The sequence below is a fragment of the Petromyzon marinus genome, chromosome 11, assembly GCF_048934315.1.
Source record: "Petromyzon marinus isolate PM22_M1 ecotype Great Lakes invasive population chromosome 11, UKy_Petmar_22M1.pri1.0, whole genome shotgun sequence".
Classification (NCBI taxonomy): Eukaryota; Metazoa; Chordata; class Hyperoartia; order Petromyzontiformes; family Petromyzontidae; genus Petromyzon; species Petromyzon marinus.
In genome coordinates, this window is record NC_133677.1 from 8,832,135 (window position 1) to 8,855,192 (window position 23,058).

A 23,058-nucleotide genomic window follows, 5' to 3' on the forward strand; every position below is an offset into this window, starting at 1 on the left:
ATCTGAAAATGTATTTAACTTAGTCTTCAATTGATTGTGGATGCATACATAATCTCTGGGAAAGCTCTTCCACAAGCTGAGTGCCAAATCGCCAAATTCACATTCATATTGGTCTGCAACATGCAAATTTGCTGAAACGCTCAAAAGAAAGCATTGCATATGCAAAGACAGTCTGATTGGTTAGATATATGGCGTTGATGGTTATCATGGCAGCTCAAAATTCAACATGGTGGGAATGTTACACTCTAAACCCTGGGAGAGGATTTATAAAAAAAAAAACTGGTGCCATCAGTTTTTACCAGGTTAGGTTTTGAAACTTTTGTATTATTCCTCTAAAGTGCATTTTTTTGGTATTCGTAGCCTCGGGAGGTACCAACTCCTTGCCTAGATCTACTACGATATTTCATTAAGGTTTAATATGGGCCACGATTAAATGGGCCACGATTGACTATAATTGCTCAGTCACGCGTTACTCTTGCAAAATGGAAGCCAATAAATTGCAGTGTTTACCATTGGATGTTGTGCAACATTCGAAGAATGCAACCAAGTTCTGTGCATAAAATGTACGCAATTATTTTTGAGCTTTACGTGTGCAAATGTCTTATAAGATGGTGCCTTCACAAAAACTGTGATCAAATGTTCTTAAACAGGCGACCAGTCAAAGACAATGGTGAGAATGAATGTTCACTATGTTGACATTTTACTTCGACATTGATTATTATTCACAAGAGCTCAATATCATATAAAGGAGACCAATTTGCAAAATATAGAGGTGATATATGGAAATGTATGACTTATTTGCGTGGTGTACTCCTTGCTCTTCATCAGACAATTCTGGCATTTCATCTAAACAGAAACAACACGCCCGAGGAGTGTAATGTCCTGCCGGCACCTACAGTATGGTATTGATGCTGCACACTGCGTCACCGTCACCAAACCGATGCACGGGGCGAAGTTCTCAGCACGCCGCTGAGTCCGTGAGATCGCGGATGAACCTGGCGCGATGAATCACTAGCCACGCTTCCAGCTTGGTGCCCAGCATTCTTTTCAGATCCTGCACGCGCGCACACACACACACAGCACGTCGGTATCTTAAAGCAGCGTTAGCATCTCTCGAAACGCAGAAAGTCGCCAAACGAACATCAGAGAGTCACTAGTTAGACCTCCCTTGCATTTACCACTGCCTCTAAAGTCAAAAATGTCACCAAACCCTTTACCTCTACAGCGATATTGTAGTTATGCGGTACAAACTATGGACCAGACAGTAAACGCATGTAGTCTGCACTCTTTCAACAAACTAATAACAAAACTAAAGACTCTCTCCTGAATACTCTTTGTTTTTTTCGGTAAAGTCACGTAGGTAAAATAAAATAAATGAAAACAACTAAATTAAATCACGACGTTTCGGAGGCAACACAAGCTTCCGTCTTGAAGACGTCTTGAAGACGGAAGCTTGTGTTGCCTCCGAAACGTCGTGATTTAATTTAGTTGTTTTCATTTATTTTATTTTACCTACGTGACTTCACCGAAAAAACCAAAGAGCATGAATCTTTGCAGTAACGAAAGCTTCACTCTCTCAAGTTGTCTCGTGGCTAGCAGACCTCAATATTGGCATTAGTTCCTGAACATATTGCTACACGCAACAGAACCTCTTATTACAAATAGTATCGAGTGGTCGTGCAGCGGTTCGTGCAATGCGCTATGAATCCGGTGACCCGAATTCGATTCCCAGTCACGGCATACATCAGTGGCAAGTGATATCCGAGCCAGTTCTGGGTCTCTACCAATACACAAATTTGCACTGACCAGCGTGGTGAAGTATAATCAAAAGCCCATGTGATCAACACGCATTGGGAACGCCTTCATCCAGCTGCTGATTGACTATAGTTGATTATTATTAATCATTGTAAACTGATACAATATCTTTGGCACGGCTGGAAGCCCTCCTAATCATACATCATTTTGTTTGCGGTAAATGGCACTAAATTTGTCACTCCCAGTGGTTGTTTTGACAAAAAAAATAGTCACGAGGGGAAACACAAAAATAGTGATAAAATCGCAGTTGGCAAGACTGGCATTAACAACATCAGCACAGTGGCTTCAGTGTGTAAAGCAACGCTTTGGAAGCGGGGCTGGTTGGTTTGTTTGGAATTCATCGTGCACAGAGGGCTGTGAGGCAGCCGGTAGCTGGCAGTGAAGCAAACAGGTCGCTGAGCTTCATATATATTTTTTTAATTAATACTAGTATGAATACAGTGTGCGTGTGTTTGTTTTCCGGGTGCTTCCGTTATCTTTCCACATGCAAAATACTTATTTAGGAACGAGGATATAATCCCATTGTGGTCGTCAACATTATGAATATCTCTCTTTGTATGACGGTCACATCAGCGGAAATGTATGTTCAGTGACCTCAGACAAGAGGCTCACTGCATTTGTTCAGCAAATGCTGGTGTTTTACATAATGCACGAAAGCCGGTTCACTTGTACACGTGTTTTTGTCACGTGTTGTGCGACATCTTAGAGTGGGGATTTCTACAAGAAGAAAAAACAAAACCCAAACCCACCAAGACTCGGCGAGATTTATTTGGATATTTGACTAGACATGTTTTTTTTAGCAAAGAGTTCATTTCATATGAATACACCCACGTGTTACCATCCTAGAAGTTCACCCGCAAGCAGAAGAGCACTGGCGAACGGAGTGCAAGAACGCGAACGTCCAGAATAAACACCACATTCGAGACCCAAACATCGCACCTCCTGCCTTCGACATTCCTCCTCAAAGACACCGGTGGTGTAACCATCAACTGCATCAGAACATCAACAGGCCGATGCGCACATCTCTTTCATGAATGGAAAATTAGAGAGAGTGGTGCGACTGTGGCCATGCACACCACAACTATGGACCATATAGTGAACTACTTTTACATCTCCTGTAGTTAGCAGACGTCAACATTGGCATTTAACTCCTGAACAGATTGCGATATGCAATAGCATTACAAATGCAGTCTCAACACGTCTGTTCTATTTACTCGGTAAACATGAAACATCAGTACAACGTTAGCCCAACGGTTCCAACCACATGCCGTTGTTTACTGGGTAAGCATGTTGCACGTGTACAGCACTTAAGTGAAGTAATTTAAACCACAGGACGGCAAAACCTCTAGAAGCCGGAATAATCTAAGGGAGAGACGATCATGATGGCAGTGCCCGGCATACTGCTAATAATTAGATAATATATCATTACCGTTAAATTAGATTTACAAGAAATAAAAACTCAACATTTACTTAACATGCAGTAAGTTGATAACAAAATATTCACTGTTAAATTGAGCTTTATAAATCTTTAATCGTGTACGGTACGATTTTATCTGAGTCAATGCCAACACCACAAAGCAGAGGAGGAAGGCCGATTCTTCAACTTAATAAACAAGAGGCTGATTCTTAAACAAACAGAAATAACCCGAAGAGGCTGAATCTCACGGGCGCTATGTTAACATAGAGCTATATATCATATCCCAGTAAACAATGATATATCCCAGTAAACGCTGTGGCAACGTTTGTCCAACGGGTCTAACCACAGTGACAACAACGGTGACCTAACTTTGCATGTTTACTGAAATCGTGGAGCGATAGGGTTATACGTTGGAATGATCCGGTTTATTTTAATCATTTTTCTTCATCTTTCCGGCTCACCCTGAATCCCATCTTAGCCGTGTCTGGCTTAGCGCTGTTTTACTGTATTGCATACAAACATTACGTCAATAAAGTACGAGCGTGTAACTGCGTAGTGTAGGGGTGGGCAAATTTTTTGACTCGCGGGCCACAATGGGTTCTAAAATTTGACAGAGGGGCCGGGCCAGGAACAGATGGATGGAGTGTTTGTGTGAACTAATATAAATGACATGTAAAAATCATTACATGAAAGGATTTGGCCTTTAACAGGTAGCAAAGCATTTATTTGCAAGGCAATTTAACAAATTGCACGAACATGAACAATACAAAAACATGTCGTAACTCCCGGTCAAAGTGCGCCATCTAATGGACAAATGGGGGCATTACATGAGAAAGGTAAAATTTAATTTAATAATAATAATATTTGGACAAGTTCGGCGGGCCGGATTAAAAAGCCCAACGGGCCGTATACGGCCTGGGGGCCGTACTTTGCCCATCTCTGGCATAGTGCGTATGCGATCCATTACGTAATGCACGATTTGAACAAAGACTTAAGAGCCTTTCCAAATACGTCACCACGAATCTGTTTTTCCGTTTTAAACTTTACACGGGTATGACTGCCTATGGGACTTCATCATGACCCAGGAAACATGCTGATATTGAGCTAACCTTGGCATTGGATTTGATGTTTACTAGACAGTTGTTGCCCTCCTTTCACCTGGTCTCCATGGTTCACAAAGGCAAATTGCGAATTAGGAGTGGTTGGTAAAAAGAGGGCGACTTACGCAATAACTGGTGGCTTGCATCGCTGCTCTGGAGCGCAGGATATTGTAGATCGATGTTTGGCTGCTGGGTTGATGATGGCATTGGCCATGATTTATCATTGTGCCACGTGAAGGCTGCATGAGTGATGAAGTCCCACACGCTGTCATAACCAGAATAACGTTTAAAAATGAGTTTCAATCAAGGCTGCAGAAACCTTAAATCTAACTTATCGAACCCAGTTTGCTACCAGCAAATTACCTTCACTTCATTCTTGGGCTTGAGGATGTCAAGAGGGTGTAAATTGACCTCTGTGAGCTGCCAGAAATCTCCAAGCTTCCCGTCAAATGAAATGTCCTCTTGCTTTGTCTTGTTGGCGATCATATTGGGGTTGATGCTCAGAACCTGTCCGGGGAAAAAAAGAAAACGTGACAAGTTTCTCCGCAGGAAAACTGAATGTGGAACACTCTCGCTCCTTGACCCACATGTAGCCCCCTGCAGCTTTGCTCTGTCGTCCATTCCATTCAATCAATGGCAGGGAAAGGACCAGGTCAAAAGCCTCCTCTTATCTATCGATTTGAATGTACTCTGTGATTAAACGATTGTGTCTCCCTAGCCGGCGCATGGCGCTCAACTGATTGAGTAAGTGCAATAGTTTTCACTCAACTGTGCAATTTTGTCTTAGACAAGGCACAGACACAAAGGCCAATGTTAACTTTTTTTTGTAGAATATAGGAGCAAGTGCTGTGAGTGGGCGCTGGTGCGCGTGCGCTTGTACACACGTACACTAGAACATACACAATTGTACACACAGCGAAACTCCTCTTTCTCTTTTCTTCGCACTAAATGCTTCCCATTATCCAAGCCGTCATAATTTAGGATAAGAGGAAGTCACCAGAAGTGTCGGCGATATCTTCCTATAAACCGTGTTTATTCGCGCTTTGCCACTCACATAAAAGTAGTACATGTGCGGATGAACACGGCTACTCGGAATCGTGCTTAGCACCCCACACCAATTGGATAGGATTCTCACTGTACTGTATAATTATATATTTTACAACAACACTCATGTAAAACTGATTAGTTACAACAAGTTAGTGGTTTCCTGCTGAACCAACTATGAGGCATTGCTCCTCTCCGTTTCCCAACACTGATTTAGTGATGGAAATTCTACATTTCTATGGCATGAGGAGAGGCACTATAGATGCTATTGACGTCACAGGAAGGAAACTCATTTTGTTAACCCAGGGGGATGAAGGGCTGAGTGGATCTGCGACCAAAAGTTTAACTAGCGATCTGCAGTTGTGCTCTAGCCACACGAAAACTCAGCACACTGCATGGATATTCTGTATCGAGCAAAGATACGATCACACAAATAAAGTATAATTTACGGCCTTGTTCAAATCAAAATTGGATCAAAGGCTCACCATGTTCATGTTGGTCATATAAGTTGTTTTTACCATACTTCACCGCACTAGTCAGTGCAGGTTGGTGAATGGGGGCCAGGGACTGGTGCAGATATCACTTGCCGCTGTCTTTAGCCACGGCCAGGAGTAACCGGTGGCACAGTAGCAAGTTCAGTGCGTGAACATCTGCACTGACCTCTTAATAATACATTTGATGTATTCCTCTCTTTGCTTTGTGTACTGTGGTGACCTTGAGAATTGATGTTTCGGGCTAGCGCTGAGTAATCATGAGAGGGCACTCACAGCTCCTGACGCCTGCTGCTGTGGATGCAGTGCAAAGATGCGCTCACGCTCACCTTTGCTCCCTCCACTCTCAAGTCCCACGGATCATTTTGGCGTTGTCTTTTCAGCTGAATTATCACGGCCTGTGGTACTCTCCGCACAGAAACTGCGACCTTCATTGTGCAAGATTAACAAACAAACATTCACCGTTTAAAATTAAGAAACAACAAGTTGGCCAGATTAAATTGATTCATGACATTTCTGCTAATTTTGTTCAAACCGAAACAATACAATATACTGTACATGTGAAAATGTTATAAACATTCACGATAATGCACAAGATGTCCTATATGCCAGATAGAAGAAATGAAAAATCAAAGATGTGGCCAATGCCTGTATCACACTAATGCACACAATTTTTGTCTGATTTCGGTAGCATAACCTACTTAGTTCTTGGATGGCGAGATTGCCTGGGGATAACCAGGTGTTGTAGCCTTGGGCCACGAGATGGTCAGACACGGAAGTGCATCTTAGTGATGGATTATGGAACCTATGGGGGAGCTTTGATTACGCACACATCACTCCCAACTTCTAAAACCCATTCTGCACAGCGCATGGAGAGGCCACACTACCTGTCTGGCCTCTTCTATGTGCTGTGAAGAAGGGCCATTGCCCGAAACGTCGCCTATTATATGCTTTTTATTTGGAAGGCCACACTGTTATTGACAAATGTGAGTTACAACTTTCTGAACCGCCCCTACTGGAAATGTGTGAAAAAGAGCTGTATAGCTCATAGGAGTATTCCAGTATAAAAACATCATCTGACCCTGGAGCCACTCATGCATGGCATTGACCAAACATCCCAATGCAGGACCCTCCTGGACAAATGCCGGGTGGCTCAGCGAGGCATTCTTCAGTAAATACAGATTATTATAATAATAATGTGCATGATATTACAGCCTTTTAAATTATAATTTTAATTACTATGCTTAACTTTAAAGTTAATAACAATGTTATAGCACTCATTATGTATCGCTGCAGTGGATACAAAAGTCATACCTCCTCCTTGATGCACTGGGAAGTAAAACGCTTTATGTCTTCGGCGTTTCTGGGTCTCAGGTCATTCACGGCCAGAATTTCATCACCAAAGTGCAGTTCCTTTATTTCTGATGCCTCCCTGATTACCAGAATGCTGCGCACACCCAACAGAGATGTACAGTTTAATACCTGTTTGGCTAGGTTTGAAAAATTAAACAAACTGACGGTGATGTATATCTGTGTCTCTGTGTGTGCATATCTCCGTGTCTGTGTGTGTGTGTGGGGAGCGGTGGTGTCGCGGTTAGCGCACTGCACTCTGAACCCGCCGACCCGATTCAATTCCCGCTCACGGCCAACACCAGTGACGATTACCTGAATCTGTCCAGGCCCTCCTCTAAGTCGACTCAAATGAGTACATGGTGCGGTGTGTAAACATCGCCACTGGGGAGATAAAGGTGGCCGGGCGTGGTGCTGGCAGTGTCTCTCTGTGTGTATCTCCGTGTCTCTGTGTGTATCTCGGTTTTCATCTCCCAGCTGCGTATGGTTCCCCCAGTGCAACCCTCGTTATGGAGGTAATTGGGGTCGTCCATAAATGACGTCACGCGATTTTGGACGATTTTTGACCCCCCCCCCCCCAATCACACGGCGTCAAAAAAGTCAGACCCCCCTCAAATATGACGTCACAAAGTTCTGCCCTCCCCCCCAAAAAAACACATGCTTCAAATCACTTCAAACTATTGCCATTGTAGTGCGTATTTAATGTGGCGCTGCACTCTGATGTTGTAGGAAAAAACATTTATTAAAAAGTCTATTTAATTAAGTAGAACGTGTTGTCTATATTTATTTAAAGTTGCGCATTTTGATTTGACGTCACATTTCTCAACCCCCGCCCCCTCCCTCGTCACACATCGTCACAAATGTCTGACCCCACCCCCCCTAGGTGCGTGACGTCATTTATGGACGGCCCCTATCAACTTACTATAATCTGCCATTGTATTCAGAAAATGACATGTTGTCAAGGACATCACTGCGGTTGACCTTGACAGTGATCAGCTGTGCAGTCTGGTCCTTTTTCATCTGCCTGTGGGACAGAGAAATACAATATTTAGAACGCGTTTTGTGTGTGTGTGTAAACGACTTAGCAGTCTCAAGAGCACGGGGCTTTCAGCTGCAGTGAACCAATGATTATGTCGATTCGATGTAATAATGTCTGATGAGACTATCCGTTCAAAATTTAACCCAATAAGAAGTGTCCCCCCCCCCTCCCCTACTGCCCCCAAAAAAGAAAGGCCTAACAAATAAACAAAAATCATGACGGTCAACATTCTATCAGCGATTGTATATTTGAAAATGTCACGCTTCCCACGGTGTGGTGTCGTGGGTCACGTTGTTTTGTAGAGTGCTAAATGTAAACAACAACACAAATCCATTCTGAAAAGTATAAATGGTGAACAGGGAGCGGGAGAAATGTGGTTAGTGCAGTGTGCAATGAATCCGGGCGACCTGAGTTTATCGGTCAAAACTAACGTCAGCGATAAGTGACATTTGGATCGGTTCTCCTCGGCAACCCCCCCACATCACCAACTCGCATTGCCCATCGTGGTAAAGTAGTTTGGTCAAACAACGCCCCGTGACTAACACGATATGGGGGAGACCTTCATCCACCAGTGGACTGATAAAGGGCTGAAATTAAAACAACGCGCACAAAAAATAATGAACACGTGTCGTGCATCTATTACAGTTTCCTGGTAATTATTTGTGTTTGCTGTTTCGAATCAAAAGTGAAGAGCGTCTCCTGACTCAAAGGATGGAACAACAATGACTGCTGAATGAGGGTCCCCGCAAGCCACGTGTACAAAATTCTTTAGGACGTGTTGTGACGGGCACTGCAGGATCTGACCGTGTCCGTCCAGTGCACACCCAGCTGCATTGGCTTCTAGTTGCCGAACGAATACATTATAAAGTCGCACTCATTACACGCAAAGCGCTTGCCACAAATGAGCCACAATACCATGCTTATCTCGTCAAGGAGCATGAACCATCTCGAGAACTCCGGTCATCCTTGCAGCAGCTTTTGGCTAACCATCGAACAAACATAGTCGCTGCATCGCATGCTTTCAGGTGTGCTTCTTCTGCGGTACGTCTGGAACGCTCTTCCTTCCGATATTATGAAGGAACTGCAGCTATGCACTTTTAAATCTAGATTGAAAACTAATTTATTTAGAACTGCTTTTGTGTTTAGTTTGTTGTCCTTTCCCCCGCACCTCCTATTAGAGCAGTCGGCTATGTACGGTGTGAAAGAAGTTCAACATATATACGTACAACAGTGGTAAACACGCTACTTCACCGCTGAGCCGTGTCACCACCCCATAAATCACCTCACCTGTAGCAGTCGGAAACCTTCCAAGACTGTCCGGGGTCGGTATGCTCAGCAGCAGCACTGGTTTGCATTGGGCTTGACGACTCCTTGTCACTTTCTTTTGGCTGGCCTGCTGCAAACTCCTTATCAATGCTGAGCTTGTCCATTGCCCACAAGATTGATTGGTTGCTTGATTTAGACAGGATGCTGATTTCATTGTCCTTCGTGTCTTCATGGTAGAGTATGGGCTTATAATTGTGAAAAGTAAATCGGAGAAAAGCGTCGTTGTTGTTAATGTTTGCATGGTTTTTACACGATATGACTGTTGGGAACTAGTTCTCTTCCACCATATTTGTCCATGAGCCCAGGATAGATATTTTGCTTGTTGGTACCACCTCAGGTGCCAGAAGTTGAGTGGTTCCAAATTGTTAACGTGACCAACAAAGGTGAATTATGTGATAATGGGTGGGGTTATGAAATAATTGACTCTCATTATCCACATAAATGCATCGGTACTAATCAAGTTTTGCTACCTTAAGTGGTACCAATTTTAGTTCTGGCTCAGAACAAACCGAAGGCTATGCATGTTTGCTTTAGTTATGGCTTTACCGTCACACTGCCATATGTTTCAAGCAACATGCTCACAAATGTGTACACTTTTACATTTGTACATTTTATAATAAACCATCAGCATCGCCAGAAGAACTGTATTGCAGTTAAAATACAGGGTGTTTTTTTTTAAAAGATGGACCCAATTTCAAAACAGTATACTTCACGATGGCAACATGTCACAATTACACACAAAGTTACAAACGGTTTAATGAGTTATCACATTTTACTGACCCATTTTATAAATGCTCTATGTGCCCTCCACCTGCTGTACAGACGATAGTTTAATTCGTCCCAAACGCCTCTCAAAGTGTCTTCTTCCTCTGAAGTCACCGCCGCCGTGATTCTGTTTTTGAGGTCATCCAGATTCGACACGTTTTTTTGTGCTACCATGCTTTTGATATTGGCGGATCAATGCCAAAACGCCTTTGAAACGCAAGCTGCACCGCAATAACGGATTCAGTCTTGCTGAACTGCAGAACGCAAAACGCCCCTTGTGTTGCGGGGTCACCGTCTTGCGAATGACTGAGGCTTGGGGCTATTTGTGCGCTGGGAGAGGCATCTCGCGGTAATCATTTGAAACTCTATGCCCCGCCCTCTCTATGCCCCGCCCTCTCTATGCCCCGCCCCTTTCAAGTGGTAAGAGTTTCATTCAAGGGCAGTTCGTGGTTGCAGAGATATAGCGATTTCAAATCGGGTCTATCTTTTTCAAACACCCTGTATTGTACACGTTTCTGCGATATGTTTGAAAGTTATGGATTTTCAGATTGTGCTATTTTTGCGTTATGATGGGTTTTTCTTATAATTTAAAGATTTGATGACTACCCTATCTGCACCTGACTGCCAACATTCATATAATTGTGCTGAATGTTACATAATTCATACACAGTTCTATGTTTACCGCTAAATCATTAATTTGGCACCTGTACATCGCGATAGCTGTGCTAAATCTCACACATGTTTAGTACATGCGCTGATGCACAGAGTTTAAAACACAATAAATAAACGGGTACATTTTAGAAGTTGAAATCTTTGATACATTGTTTCATGGCATCAAATACTCTTGACATTTCCATAGCCAGACTAAATATCCATTTTAATATTCTTAATATAGCCTGGGGTCTAGAGGTGGTGCCAGTGTGTCTGCGCACAGCACTTCTGAACCCTGTGACCTGAGCTTGCTTCCTGCCTGTGGCTGATGTCAGTGTGGCGAGTGACGTCTGAACTGGCCCCCTTTTTTGGCACCCCTTCACCAACCTGCACTGAGACCAGTGTGGTGAAGTATGGTCAAACACCCAACATGATTGACATGGTGTAGAGAGGCCTCCGTCCAGCAGGTGATTGATAAGGAGCTGAACATTGTTATTTGTATTGTTTGATACTCGAAGACCGCACGTCCCTTGGACGTAACCGTGAGTCCCTCCCTCCACTCAGCAAAACTTTGTTTTTCTAACATAGTATGATACTCCATGAGCTGAAAGACGTATACTGTGTATATTTATACAAACAATGATTATTAGCTCGTAGATCTATATATCTAGGCCGTGTGTATCTCTCTTTCTCAGGACACGCATCACGCACCTCCTATTAGCACGGTTGGCTACAGTGAGGGGAAAAAGTATTTGATCCCCTGCTGATTTTGTACGTTTGCCCACTGACAAAGAAATGATCAGTCTATAATTTTAATGGTAGGTTTATTTGAACAGTGAGAGACAGAATAACAACAACAAAATCCAGAAAAACGCATGTCAAAAATGTTATACATTGATTTGCATTTTAATGAGGGAAATAAGTATTTGACCCCTCTGCAAAACATGACTTAGTACTTGGTGGCAAAACCCTTGTTGGCAATCACAGAGGTCAGACGTTTCTTGTAGTTGGCCACCAGGTTTGCACACATCTCAGGAGGGATTTTGTCCCACTCCTCTTTGCAGATCTTCTCCAAGTCATTAAGGTTTCGAGGCTGACGTTTGGCAACTCGAACCTTCAGCTCCCTCCACAGATTTTCTATGGGATTAAGGGCTGGAGATTGGCTAGGCCACGCCAGGACCTGAATGTGCTTCTTCTTGAGCCACTCCTTTGTTGCCTTTGGCCGTGTGTTTTGGGTCATCGTCATGCTGGAATACCCATCCACGACCCATTTTCAATGCCCTGGCTGAGGGAAGGAGGTTCTCACCCAAGATTTGACGGTAGATGGCCCCGTCCATCGTCCCTTTGATGCGGTGAAGTTGTCCTGTCCCCTTTGTAGAAAAACACCCCCAAAGCATAATGTTTCTACCTCCATGTTTGACGGTGGGGATGGTGTTCTTGGGGTCATAGGCAGCATTCCTCCTCCTCCAAACACGGCGAGTTGAGTTGATGCCAAAGAGCTCCATTTTGGTCTCATCTGACCACAACACTTTCACCCAGTTGTCCTCTGAATCATTCAGATGTTCATTGGCAAACTTCAGACGGGCATGTATATGTGCTTTCTTGAGCAGGGGGACCTTGCGGGCGCTGCAGGATTTCAGTCCTTCACGGCGTAGTGTGTTACCAATTGTTTTATTTGTGACTATGGTCCCAGCTGCCTTGAGATCATTGACAAGATCCTCCCGTGTAGTTCTGGGCTGATTCCTCACCGTTCTCATGATCATTGCAACTCCACGAGGTGAGATCTTGCATGGAGCCCCAGGTCGAGGGAGATTGACAGTTCTTTTGTGTTTCTTCCATTTGCGAATAATCGCACCAGCTGTTGTCACCTTCTCACCAAGCTGCTTGGCAAAGGTCTTGTAGCCCATTCCAGCCTTGTGTGGGTCTACAATCTTGTCCCTGACATCCTTGGAGAGCGTTTTGGTCTTGGCCATGGTGGAGAGTTTCGAATCTGATTGATTGATTGCGTCTGTGGACAGGTGTCTTTTATACAGGTAACAAGCTGAGATTAGGAGCACTCCCTTTAAGAGTGTGCTTCTAATCTCAGCTCGTTACCTGTATAAAAGACACCTGGGAGCCAGAAATCTGATTGAGAGGGGGTCAAATACTTATTTCCCTCATTAAAATGCAAATACATTTATAACATTATTGACATGCGTTTTTCTGGATTTTTTTGTTGTTATTGTGTCTCTCACTGTTCAAATAAACCTACCATTAAAATTATAGACTGATCATTTCTTTGTCAGTGGGCAAACGTACAAAATCAGCAGGGGATAAAATACTTTTTCCCCTCACTGTACGCACTTTGCGTAAGAAATTCAGATTCACTTAAAAGTAAAAAACAAACTCATTTACGAAACCTGTTCTGAATTTTGTCATTCATTCATAGAAAACTAATCACACACTATGTGTTTTTTTTGTTACTTTCATTTCCAACTTTGCTGCTGTTGATTCTCCCGCGACTTTACATTGGCCGAAGCCCAAGCCGCCGCTCACGACTCCACCCTGAAGACAAACCGAGCAGCTGCCACGCTCAGCTGGCTCGGCGTAATCAAGCCCTCCTGCGAATGTGCGTTGTTGGTCGCGCGGTGTGCGGAGACTTTGTGACACTTACATGGAGCGGCGTACGGACCTCTTTTAGCTTCTGCATCCACTTATCGATGTCCCTCCTGTGAAGCATGTCACAACAAATAGCACTCACTGGGCGAGCCATTGGTAAGTCTGACACAGAGACTGCGACGTGAATGCACCACAAAGCAGACGGTTTTTTTTTCAGAATGGTCTTGCCACGTTGTTGGCTGTACAGGTGATATTGAGCAATTGAGCAAATTTTAAGCGTTGGGATGTTTGGTCAACGCCGGTTACATTGTGTATGTGTATTGCTTTTTTGTTTTAGCTATGGGAGGGAAACTGGAGAACTCGGAAGAAACTCATAGAGATCACGGGGAGTACGTGCAGATGCCAAGCAGAAAAAAAAAACACCCGAGTTGGGTATTGAACCTAGATCCCTTCTTGCTACGAGTGACAAGTATTATACCACTGCGCCATCCTGCTGCCCATTCCACTATTCAGAGTGAATTTGAGAGAGACGCCGTCTGCCACACAACAGTGGGGCCAACGGTTTTTTTATTGCAGTCAGTAAATAACCACCCTGTTCTACTATATAAAGTGCACGATTGATTTTTGCATATCTCACTTCATCTCACCTGCTTGTGGCGGTCGCTGCCCACCACTTTCATTGGCCATGGCTGCTGACATTTGGGCTATGCCCATTTTAAACCTTTATAAGCAGTTGTCTTTAGAAGCTAACCCCTCTTTTCCTGAAGACGACCGCTTGTGTTGTGATCGAAACGTCGATGTTTTTTGTTATTTTTTTTCTGTCTACGTGGCTTTACTGAAAGACCCAAATAATGTGAATTCCTGCAGTCACGAAAGCTTGAAGTCAAGACTTCTCATACATGTTGAACAAAAAGTAAATTTACTTGACCTTTTATTTTTTTATTTAAAGCTTTCGTGACTGCAGGGATTCATATTCTTGGTTCTTTTGGTAAAGTCACGTAGAAGGGAAACAAATAATACAAATATAAAACAATAAAATTCTCACGACGTTTCGACTGCAACACAAGCAATCATCATCAGGTGTGAAAACCACAACAAGAAAATTTGAAAAAGTGGCGGTTATTTTTAACGTTAGCACCACGGAGAGAGATTTGACAGTTTGTTCAGATGGACGAGTCCATCTATGTTCGGAAAAGACCGCATCCCTATTTTTCGTCTCCCCCCTCTTTTCCGAACATAGATGGACTCGTCCATCTGAACAAACTGTGAAATCTCTCTCCGTGGTGCTAACGTTAAAAATAACCGCCACTTTTTTGAAATTTTCTTGTTGTGGTTTTCACACCTGATGATGATTGCTTGTGTTGCAGTCGAAACGTCGTGAGAATTACATGACCTTACCAATATTGCAAATTATTTTTCTTGCATTATGTATACTAACTTAACGATGCTACATTTGAACATGCATTGCAGGTGCTTAAACAAACAATATACAGTAGAACCTCGGGGATCGAACGCACCAGAACTCGAACAAATCGGTGTTCGAACCATAATTCCGAACATTTTTTCCCCCGGAAACAGAACGAAATTCGGAGGTCGAACGGGGCAATCGCGACTTGAACGGGCAATCACGACTTGAAATAACCTGTACACGGCTGAGACGCGTGGTGGCAGCAGCGTGCATGACACTTGCCCAGACAAAGGGGACTCCCCTTCCAAACAATAACACCACCACCTCATCCTCCTCACCACCTTCCACTCAAGCCATCAACTCTCCATATATTTATTCATTTATTCCAATTATTTATTGTGTTTCTTGTTTTTTGTTGTATGATTGCATGCATGGAATTACTGTAAACTTCGTGTAAAAATGCTTTATAATTAGAGATTTCTTGAGTCTAGAACCAATTAATGTCATTTACATTCATTCTTATGGGGAAAATTAATTCGGTGTTCGAACAAATCGGTGTTCGAATGGCCTTCTGGAACGAATTAAGTTCGATCTCCGGGGTACCACTGTATTCGAATCATAGTCACAAGAACCAGTTTTCAGATAAATATTAATCCACTGTTATACCATATTTCTAATTTAACGTTAATGCTACTTCATATAGCATTATTATCAAGACTGTAAAAGTTATTTCACCCACAGAAGGAATCATCAGTTAGGCATATCAAGCAGCCATACAGAGTTAACGATCAGTTTAACACGTAGGCTTTCGCGACTAATATTATTCATAATTAAGGTTTTTGGGTTAGATCGCGTTATTTATAAATGTGTCGTAACCCTCCACCACTCGACACGGCCAAACAGTAAAAAAATGTCACGTTGACAAAAGACAAATAGTTCACTACTTTAGCCCACCGGTGAGTTGAAGATTGAATCCACAACATTTACAGTTTGAGTACGACGTTTCGCTGGTAATTACATCCAGCATCATCGGGCAATTCGCCAGAATTATTATGATGAGTTAACGATGCCGAACGTTGTATGGGTGAGGTGCCCACAAGTGAACTGTGAGGCTCCATAAAATTGCAGCAAATTAATGGTCGTGTAATTATGTGATGCTGCCTCAGGAATAGAGTTGCCACCTCTGACGTACAAACACGACCCAGGAATTGCCTCGAGTGGTATCTCATAACTATAATTATGCAACTGACAAAAACTGGGACTTTTTATGTCACACGAAAGCCTTACAGATTTCCCAAGACAGCTCCGTCAAAAAAACTAAATATTCCTGGAAAACCAAAGAGGTGGCAACCCTACCCAAGAAGCATTATGCATACTTATTTACAGTTTTATTTGAGTTCACATACAACTGGTTTCTTCATAGCTATGTTGGGTCTTTACGAGTACTTTTCCTCCTTACCTGCTGCCAACGAGGAAGTACTGACGCTTGTAGACCTTGAAGAACAACACGGCGTCCCCCGGGTCGTGCAGCATCACGGCCTTTACAACCGACCACTTTGGGTTCTTCTCCGGATTGACTTCTATATCTTCAATGCTGCACATTAATAGCGCAGCACATAATACATCAATGGAGAAATGTTTCCGCGTTGGCAATCTACGTCGAGGTATCAGTGAGAAGGTAATACAGAACGCAGAGGCTTTAGCCTTCATTCTTTTGGTGAGTGATTTGTCCTGCCCAAGGCCACAAATCTTTAATTCTTTGTTCTCTGATCCATGTTTCCTCCTTCTGTATGTATCTCAGTGTAATACTCAGGATGCATCTGTACATGCTTTGTGTACTGTTCATCTTTATTTGTCAATATATGTTAATTAAATCCCCATGTTACAATAATATGCAATGATTGAAAACTTTCTTCTCTCAGCACACCGGTATGCTGTTTATTTTTTTAATGTTCCAAAAGCATGGGCTGCTTGCTCTCGCTCCACTCTGTTTTAGTATTTTGGTGTCAGTCTGCCTTAAATAATTATCCTTGAGAAAATACTTTACTTTAAAATAATAAAATATAAAACAATAAAATTCTCACGACGTTTCGACTGCAACACAAGCAATCATCATCAGGTGTGAAAACCACAGCAAGAAAATTTGAAAAAAGTGGTGTTTTTTAACGTTAGCATCACGGAGAGCGATTTGACAGTTTGTTCAGATGGACGAGTCCATCTATGTTCGGAAAAGAGGAGAGGGGAGATGAAAATAATGGATGCGGTCTGAAAGCCACCGTAAGCGTGAACAATCAATTAAGACCTGAAATGGTTTATCAAATCCTTCCAATGATTGCTAAGCCAGAATCCATCTTCTCGGTTGAAATTGTCTCTGTGTTTGTATAGAAAAAGGTAAGAGTGCCGAAACGTCGTGAGAATTTTATTGTTTCCCTTCTACGTGACTTTACCGAAAGAACCAAGAATATGAATCCCTGCAGTCACAAAAGCTTTAAACCAAAAATACTTTACTTTATTGTGCTTTCAATTTGTGTGCCTTAAACAGATATGTTCTGTTTGCTGTTATTATGTTTAATTCTGGAATTCTATATGCGGCACTCTTACCTTTTTCTATTACGATGTTTGCTGTCATGTTATTTGGTTTAACTCGTTGTTTTCATATGCAGTGTTAGAACCTATGCTGTAATTACGAATTTATTTCATTCAGGTCTACCTTGAAATGGATAATTATGGTATCAAAGTGCTCTTTCCAGGTCTTAAAATAAATGAATTCACATTTAAATTCATTCCGCACTGATCAGTCAGGTTGAAACAATTTAAGAATACAGATAATAACAACTGTAATCTCTCCTGAAATAGATCACAAGAATGCACCATTGTGAATTCAACATCGATGTCTGGTCCATCGCTGATTCCAAACATGAAGGTGATTGAAACCCATATGTTCGGATCAAATCACTTGGATCGTATTCAATATTAACTTTCAAATGCCTGTAAACAAAAATACATTTCAGCCACAGCATGTGTACACATTGAGGTAAGAAGTATGAGGATGTCAGAATGTTAAATGTCAGGGAAAGTACGCCAAGCCCTTACGTTTCAAAGGTGAATTGTGAAATATTTTACTTTGTTGTCTTGGCTATGACGTTAAACTGCGCCCGATTGTGGCGTCACCCTAATGGACCATTGATACTTTTATTGGAACGCTCGGAAGAAAACACCACAGCCATCGCTCTGTACTTATTGCACAAGAACCATAGAAAGATCAATTGTGTTACGAGGTGAACAGGGGTGAATAGGGGGGGGTGGTGTGATGGATGGAGGGAGATTGTATCTGTATACAAGCAATTGGACTAAAGTAAAATGGTGACTTATCTATGATAACTTTGATAGTGTTGTCTGTTGTTGCTGGACACTTGGTGTTTTGGGCCTTAATGTCTGAGCTCGGCTAATGTGTAAAAAAAAACCTCAGGATCAATGAGGTTTTTTTGGGTTAGATCGCGTAAATATATAAATGTGTCGTTAAAACCCGACACAGCCAACTAGTAAGGGTTGTCACGTAAACAGAACGTGACCAATTCGTCACTAGTACAGCACACCGGTGTGTTGGAGAGCCAAGCCACAACATTTACAATCGGAGTACGATCTAACCCCCACAAAAACCTCTATTATGGATGATATTGGTTGCGAAAGCCTACGTGTTAAATTCAGGATGATCCTAAAACTAATAAGATTGGCAAATACCGAAATGAATCGCTCGACAGATATATTGTTTTAAATACGTGTCACTAACTTCAAACTGCAGTCAGGAAAATCAAGGTCTTCTAGAAAGGGAAAACGTTGCTACAATTTACAGCGTGAGCGATAACATCCAATTCCAGCTTGTCGATCATATCAGCCGTCACGGAATATTTACCATAAATTTAAGTTTGATCACTTCTCAATAAACCCCGAAGTCCATATCAACACCATCTGCCATAATTAACGCATCTTGTTGTGTGTTTAGACCGACTCAACTGGTTATTGGAGTCCACGAGAGCAGTGTTTTTTTATAGTTTTGCTATACTCGCCGTGTGCACTGCAAACAAATGACTGTGTGAATGTACACAATGCATGGACACAGCCTGGCATTGACGTGTGTCGGCTCCAAACCTTGACATGGAAATGATTCCAAGCGATTGGTTGGTGACGAAGTGGCTTTCGCTCTCGTAATACTCCAGCAAGCACTGATAACCGAAGTCTCGAAGCACAAAGTACCTGTTTTTCCAGCTGCCCTGCATGCAAAGCAGTGTAACACGTGTTACATGTACATCAGCATACGAATCTTGTCTTTTCATAAGGGCATAATCTCTCACCGAATATTTTCCATGTCGCAGGTCGACTGGACTATGCATAGTAGGGGGCACGGCTGGTACATCGGCCAGTCATCTCAGTCAGTCAACCCATGTCACCTGCTGGGTCTGTCCCGTGACCTCCTGCCAGCGGGCGTTCGACACTTCAAGTAGCGTTAAAGGTGCACGTAGCCTGGCACAAGCGTCGTGGTGAAGTCACCCCCCACTTAGTGGCGAATGGCGGTTGTTGTTGGACGAGGCATGTGACAAGCAGCCACAACTTTGCTGAAAGGTATACTGGATGTAATGTGCCGGATGCAGAAATATTTCCCCAGGTTACAGACCCGGACAGACCTGGAATCATTTAAGCACGGCGTTAAATACACAAGTTCATTTACTCGGTCATGTGGTCAACCTTGACTGGTCGTTTCATAACGGCGTGTGTCTGTGTGTGTGCCCACATGACCGGGTAAAAGGGAAATGTATTTGAAAGCCACTGTTTGGTGGTGATTTTTTACATTTTATGCCATGAAGCAGCCTGTATGCAAGATTTATCAGATTGGCAACATCTGCTCTTCAGAGCCCGTTTGAAAATTGTTATTCTTACGATTTAATGTCAACATAGGACAAGATTATGCAAAAAATATATATATACCGAAGCATATGTGTACGGTTTTGTTCCAAGGAGAGGACAAACTATGGCAAGTACACATTCTCCTGCGGAGGGAGCTGGTAGGAACGTCGGGTTGCTCGGTCAATAGCCAGGGTCAACGGCGGCACCACCACGTGGTGTATTCCGCAAATATGCCCGACTGTGAGAACGGGCACAAGCCGGCGTGAGTAGGTTAAACGTTGAGTTTTATAAGGGCACCACGGGGTGACCAGCCCCTCCCCACCCAGCCCCACCCCTCCCACCCCCCACCCAGCCCCACCCCTCCCACCCCCCACCCAGCCCGACCTAGCCCCTCCCCACCCTCCCACACCCAGCCCCTCCCCACCCTCCCCACCCAGCCCCACCCTCCCCACCCAGCCCCTCCCCACCCTCCCCTCTCCACCCAGCCCCACCCCTCCCATTTTTGGATTCACGACTGACGGACACAATAATCCCCTGTGGGCTGGTGGTGTAACCAAGAGGTTCCTACCAGAAAATGAAATTGAATGTCTGTGCAGGGTCAATAAGTTATCATTTTATATACAGTGCTCATGTAAAAAAAAAGTGCACCGATGTGATTCTTCTTTCTCAGTGAGCATGTGCCCACGATGCATATTACAACCTCAAAAGCTTTCACGCACAGCGTCTTGGCGTGTACTGTGGAGACTTACGCACACCAATGTGTGTCGTAGACCCTCCTCCACCCGACTCGGCTAAATGAATAAAGCTGTCGCGTGAACAGACGCGACAATTTGCGTTGCTTCGGCACACCGGTATGCTGGAGAGGCAAGTCACAAACATTTAACAATTGGGTGCAACTTTTGGCTGGGATTGAGCTCCTGATCGCCTGATGATGCCTGTTGTAACTACCAGCGAAACGTCGTACAGTATGTACCCAAATTGTTAAACGGAGGAGGTATTATAGTCACGCTGACCCTAAACAAAATGAATCATGGCAATGGTCGCGAAAGCGTACGTGTTATGTGTACACACATTTCACAGTGCCTCATACAAAGGGCACAGATCCATCAATAAATCTGTATTTAACGTGCCAATATCGCCCTCACTAAAGTAAAACATCAGTGCAGATTACAGCAGACGCATACTATGGATACACGACATTGGCACGTAAAATAAAGATGTATTGGATCTGTGCCCTTTGTATGAGGCATTTAAATGTGTGTATACATAACACGTTACACTAGTGAGACAAGTGTAACACACATGAGTATATAAAAACTATTTGCTGTGTTTATAAATAGTAACAAATCCATCGCCCGACAGTCTCAGTAAGTGTTAAGCATGCATGTGGTCTGAAGCGATGAATTAATCTATACTGCTCAGAATATTGATGCTGAGCAGTATATTTAATGCTCCAAGGCCCCATCAGTAAGCGATGACATTGGGCACTCACCTTATTTCTGAAGATCATTTGGTCTTGAGGTGGGGACTTCCATAACTTGCCACTCATCAAGATACTTGGCAAAGCCATCGCTCAAAACGTGTGCAAATAACTGCTGGAGAAAATACGAGTTGATAAAATCCAACACATTATGGAATGATTAAGCATTTTTTTATTAAGGCACCGTGAACATTCCGGCATAATGCATACTATATTAATATTTTGGTCTTGCGTGTTTAGAAGATACATAATTAAATCACATTGTACGCGTTCCTTACCTGAACGTGGTCAATTCACAAGTGTGTTGGTCAAAGCAAAGCAGGAGAAGAGACTTGGCATGTGCGTCACTTAACTTCCTCGTGAAGTCCAGTGGTCATCATATCAGAATGTTGCAAAGCTAGTTTTAAAAGCCCTATTCATCAATACATCTTACCTTATACTTGTCAAGTCAGTCACATGCAATATATTTAACATTAATGTTAATGAGAATCGTGAAGTTAAATATTGCTCGAACACAAAATGTGGATTATCACGTCACGCAATGAGATGGCGGCGGCTTAGAGAGGGTTTCATCTAGCAGTGGATTGATCATGGCTGAAAGATGATCTAAACGAAAAGGTACTTTTTAGGATATCTCAACTATTTAAAGACACAACCCAAAAAACTAAAGCGCTCTTGTCGCTAAATACATTATTTGGTGATCCTCTGTTGCAATGGTGCACAAAGCACAAATAACAAAAACAATCAACACATTCGTGAGTAACGCTCTGTGGCCTTAAAAGGGAAAATAAACAACAAATGAGGTCAATAAAGTGTAACCCTGTACACAATGTGATGATTGATAAGGCAAACAACGCAACAAAGGCAATCAGCTTTCAGTATGCAGCACATGGTGCCTCACGCTGGCATTGAGGTGACAACAGCAGACGAATAGCAATCTTCTGGGGTATGTGCAGTCGTCGACAGTTTCTCGAACGGCGAAGACAGCAGCTGACGACACAACAGCCAAGCAGCTGGTGACTTGCAAGGTGTGGTCGGGTCTTGACGACGTGAAGGATGACGTTGTTATTCTTTCTTCGTGTCTTCACCATAATTATCCACGGGCTTGTTTTTAAACTCCAGAGTATTAGAATAATAGGTCTGTCGTGGAATGAAAGTTACTTGCCTTTCCCATCGTATTACGTGAACCAACGGTTATTTAAAGTGATTTTGTAGCTCAGCAGTATTCACTTCCGTAGGCTTTTCTCAAATATGCAGGGTTGTACTGCTCTAAATAATACATCTCATGACACAACACCGAGCGGGAAATTTGCATAAAATTTGGCGGGGGGGGAAAGACAAAAAAAATCTAAATGAAGAAATGAGTTCAGCACTTCCACTGCTGGATTATATTTTTTCCGCCCGAGGACGACCGCTTGTGTTGCGATGGAAACGTCATGATTTATTTTACTTTATACCTTCGTGACTTTACCGAAAGAACCAAAGAGTATGAAGAAATTAGTTGAAGGATTGATGCACCAGGAGACTTTTAATACATGACTGTAGCTAGTTACAAAAGTTCTATGACAGCGCTCCTGCATATCACTTTCAAGTATTTTAGCTCAACTAGGAAGGTTAAAACTCATTGGGCCACCCGAAATACACAGTATCTAAGGTGCCTTCATAGTTTTAC

At 42.9% G+C, this 23,058-nt stretch overlaps 1 protein-coding gene across 1 annotated transcript; it reads right to left on the minus strand.

Moving 5' to 3' along the window:
• Positions 1-924: 924 nt before the first annotated feature.
• LOC116941246 (uncharacterized) lies at positions 925-22,993 on the minus strand. Its single transcript, XM_076066358.1, has 10 exons — positions 21,399-22,993; positions 19,154-19,275; positions 16,464-16,598; positions 13,652-13,706; positions 9,544-9,767; positions 8,140-8,241; positions 7,182-7,314; positions 6,197-6,295; positions 4,696-4,839; positions 925-1,054 (listed from the first exon to the last, which is right to left on the minus strand). Exons 1-10 carry the CDS (start codon positions 21,474-21,476, stop codon positions 959-961), a joined length of 1,188 nt encoding a protein of 395 aa, XP_075922473.1. The 5' UTR covers positions 21,477-22,993; the 3' UTR covers positions 925-958.
• Between the last annotated feature and the right edge of the window lie 65 nt (positions 22,994-23,058).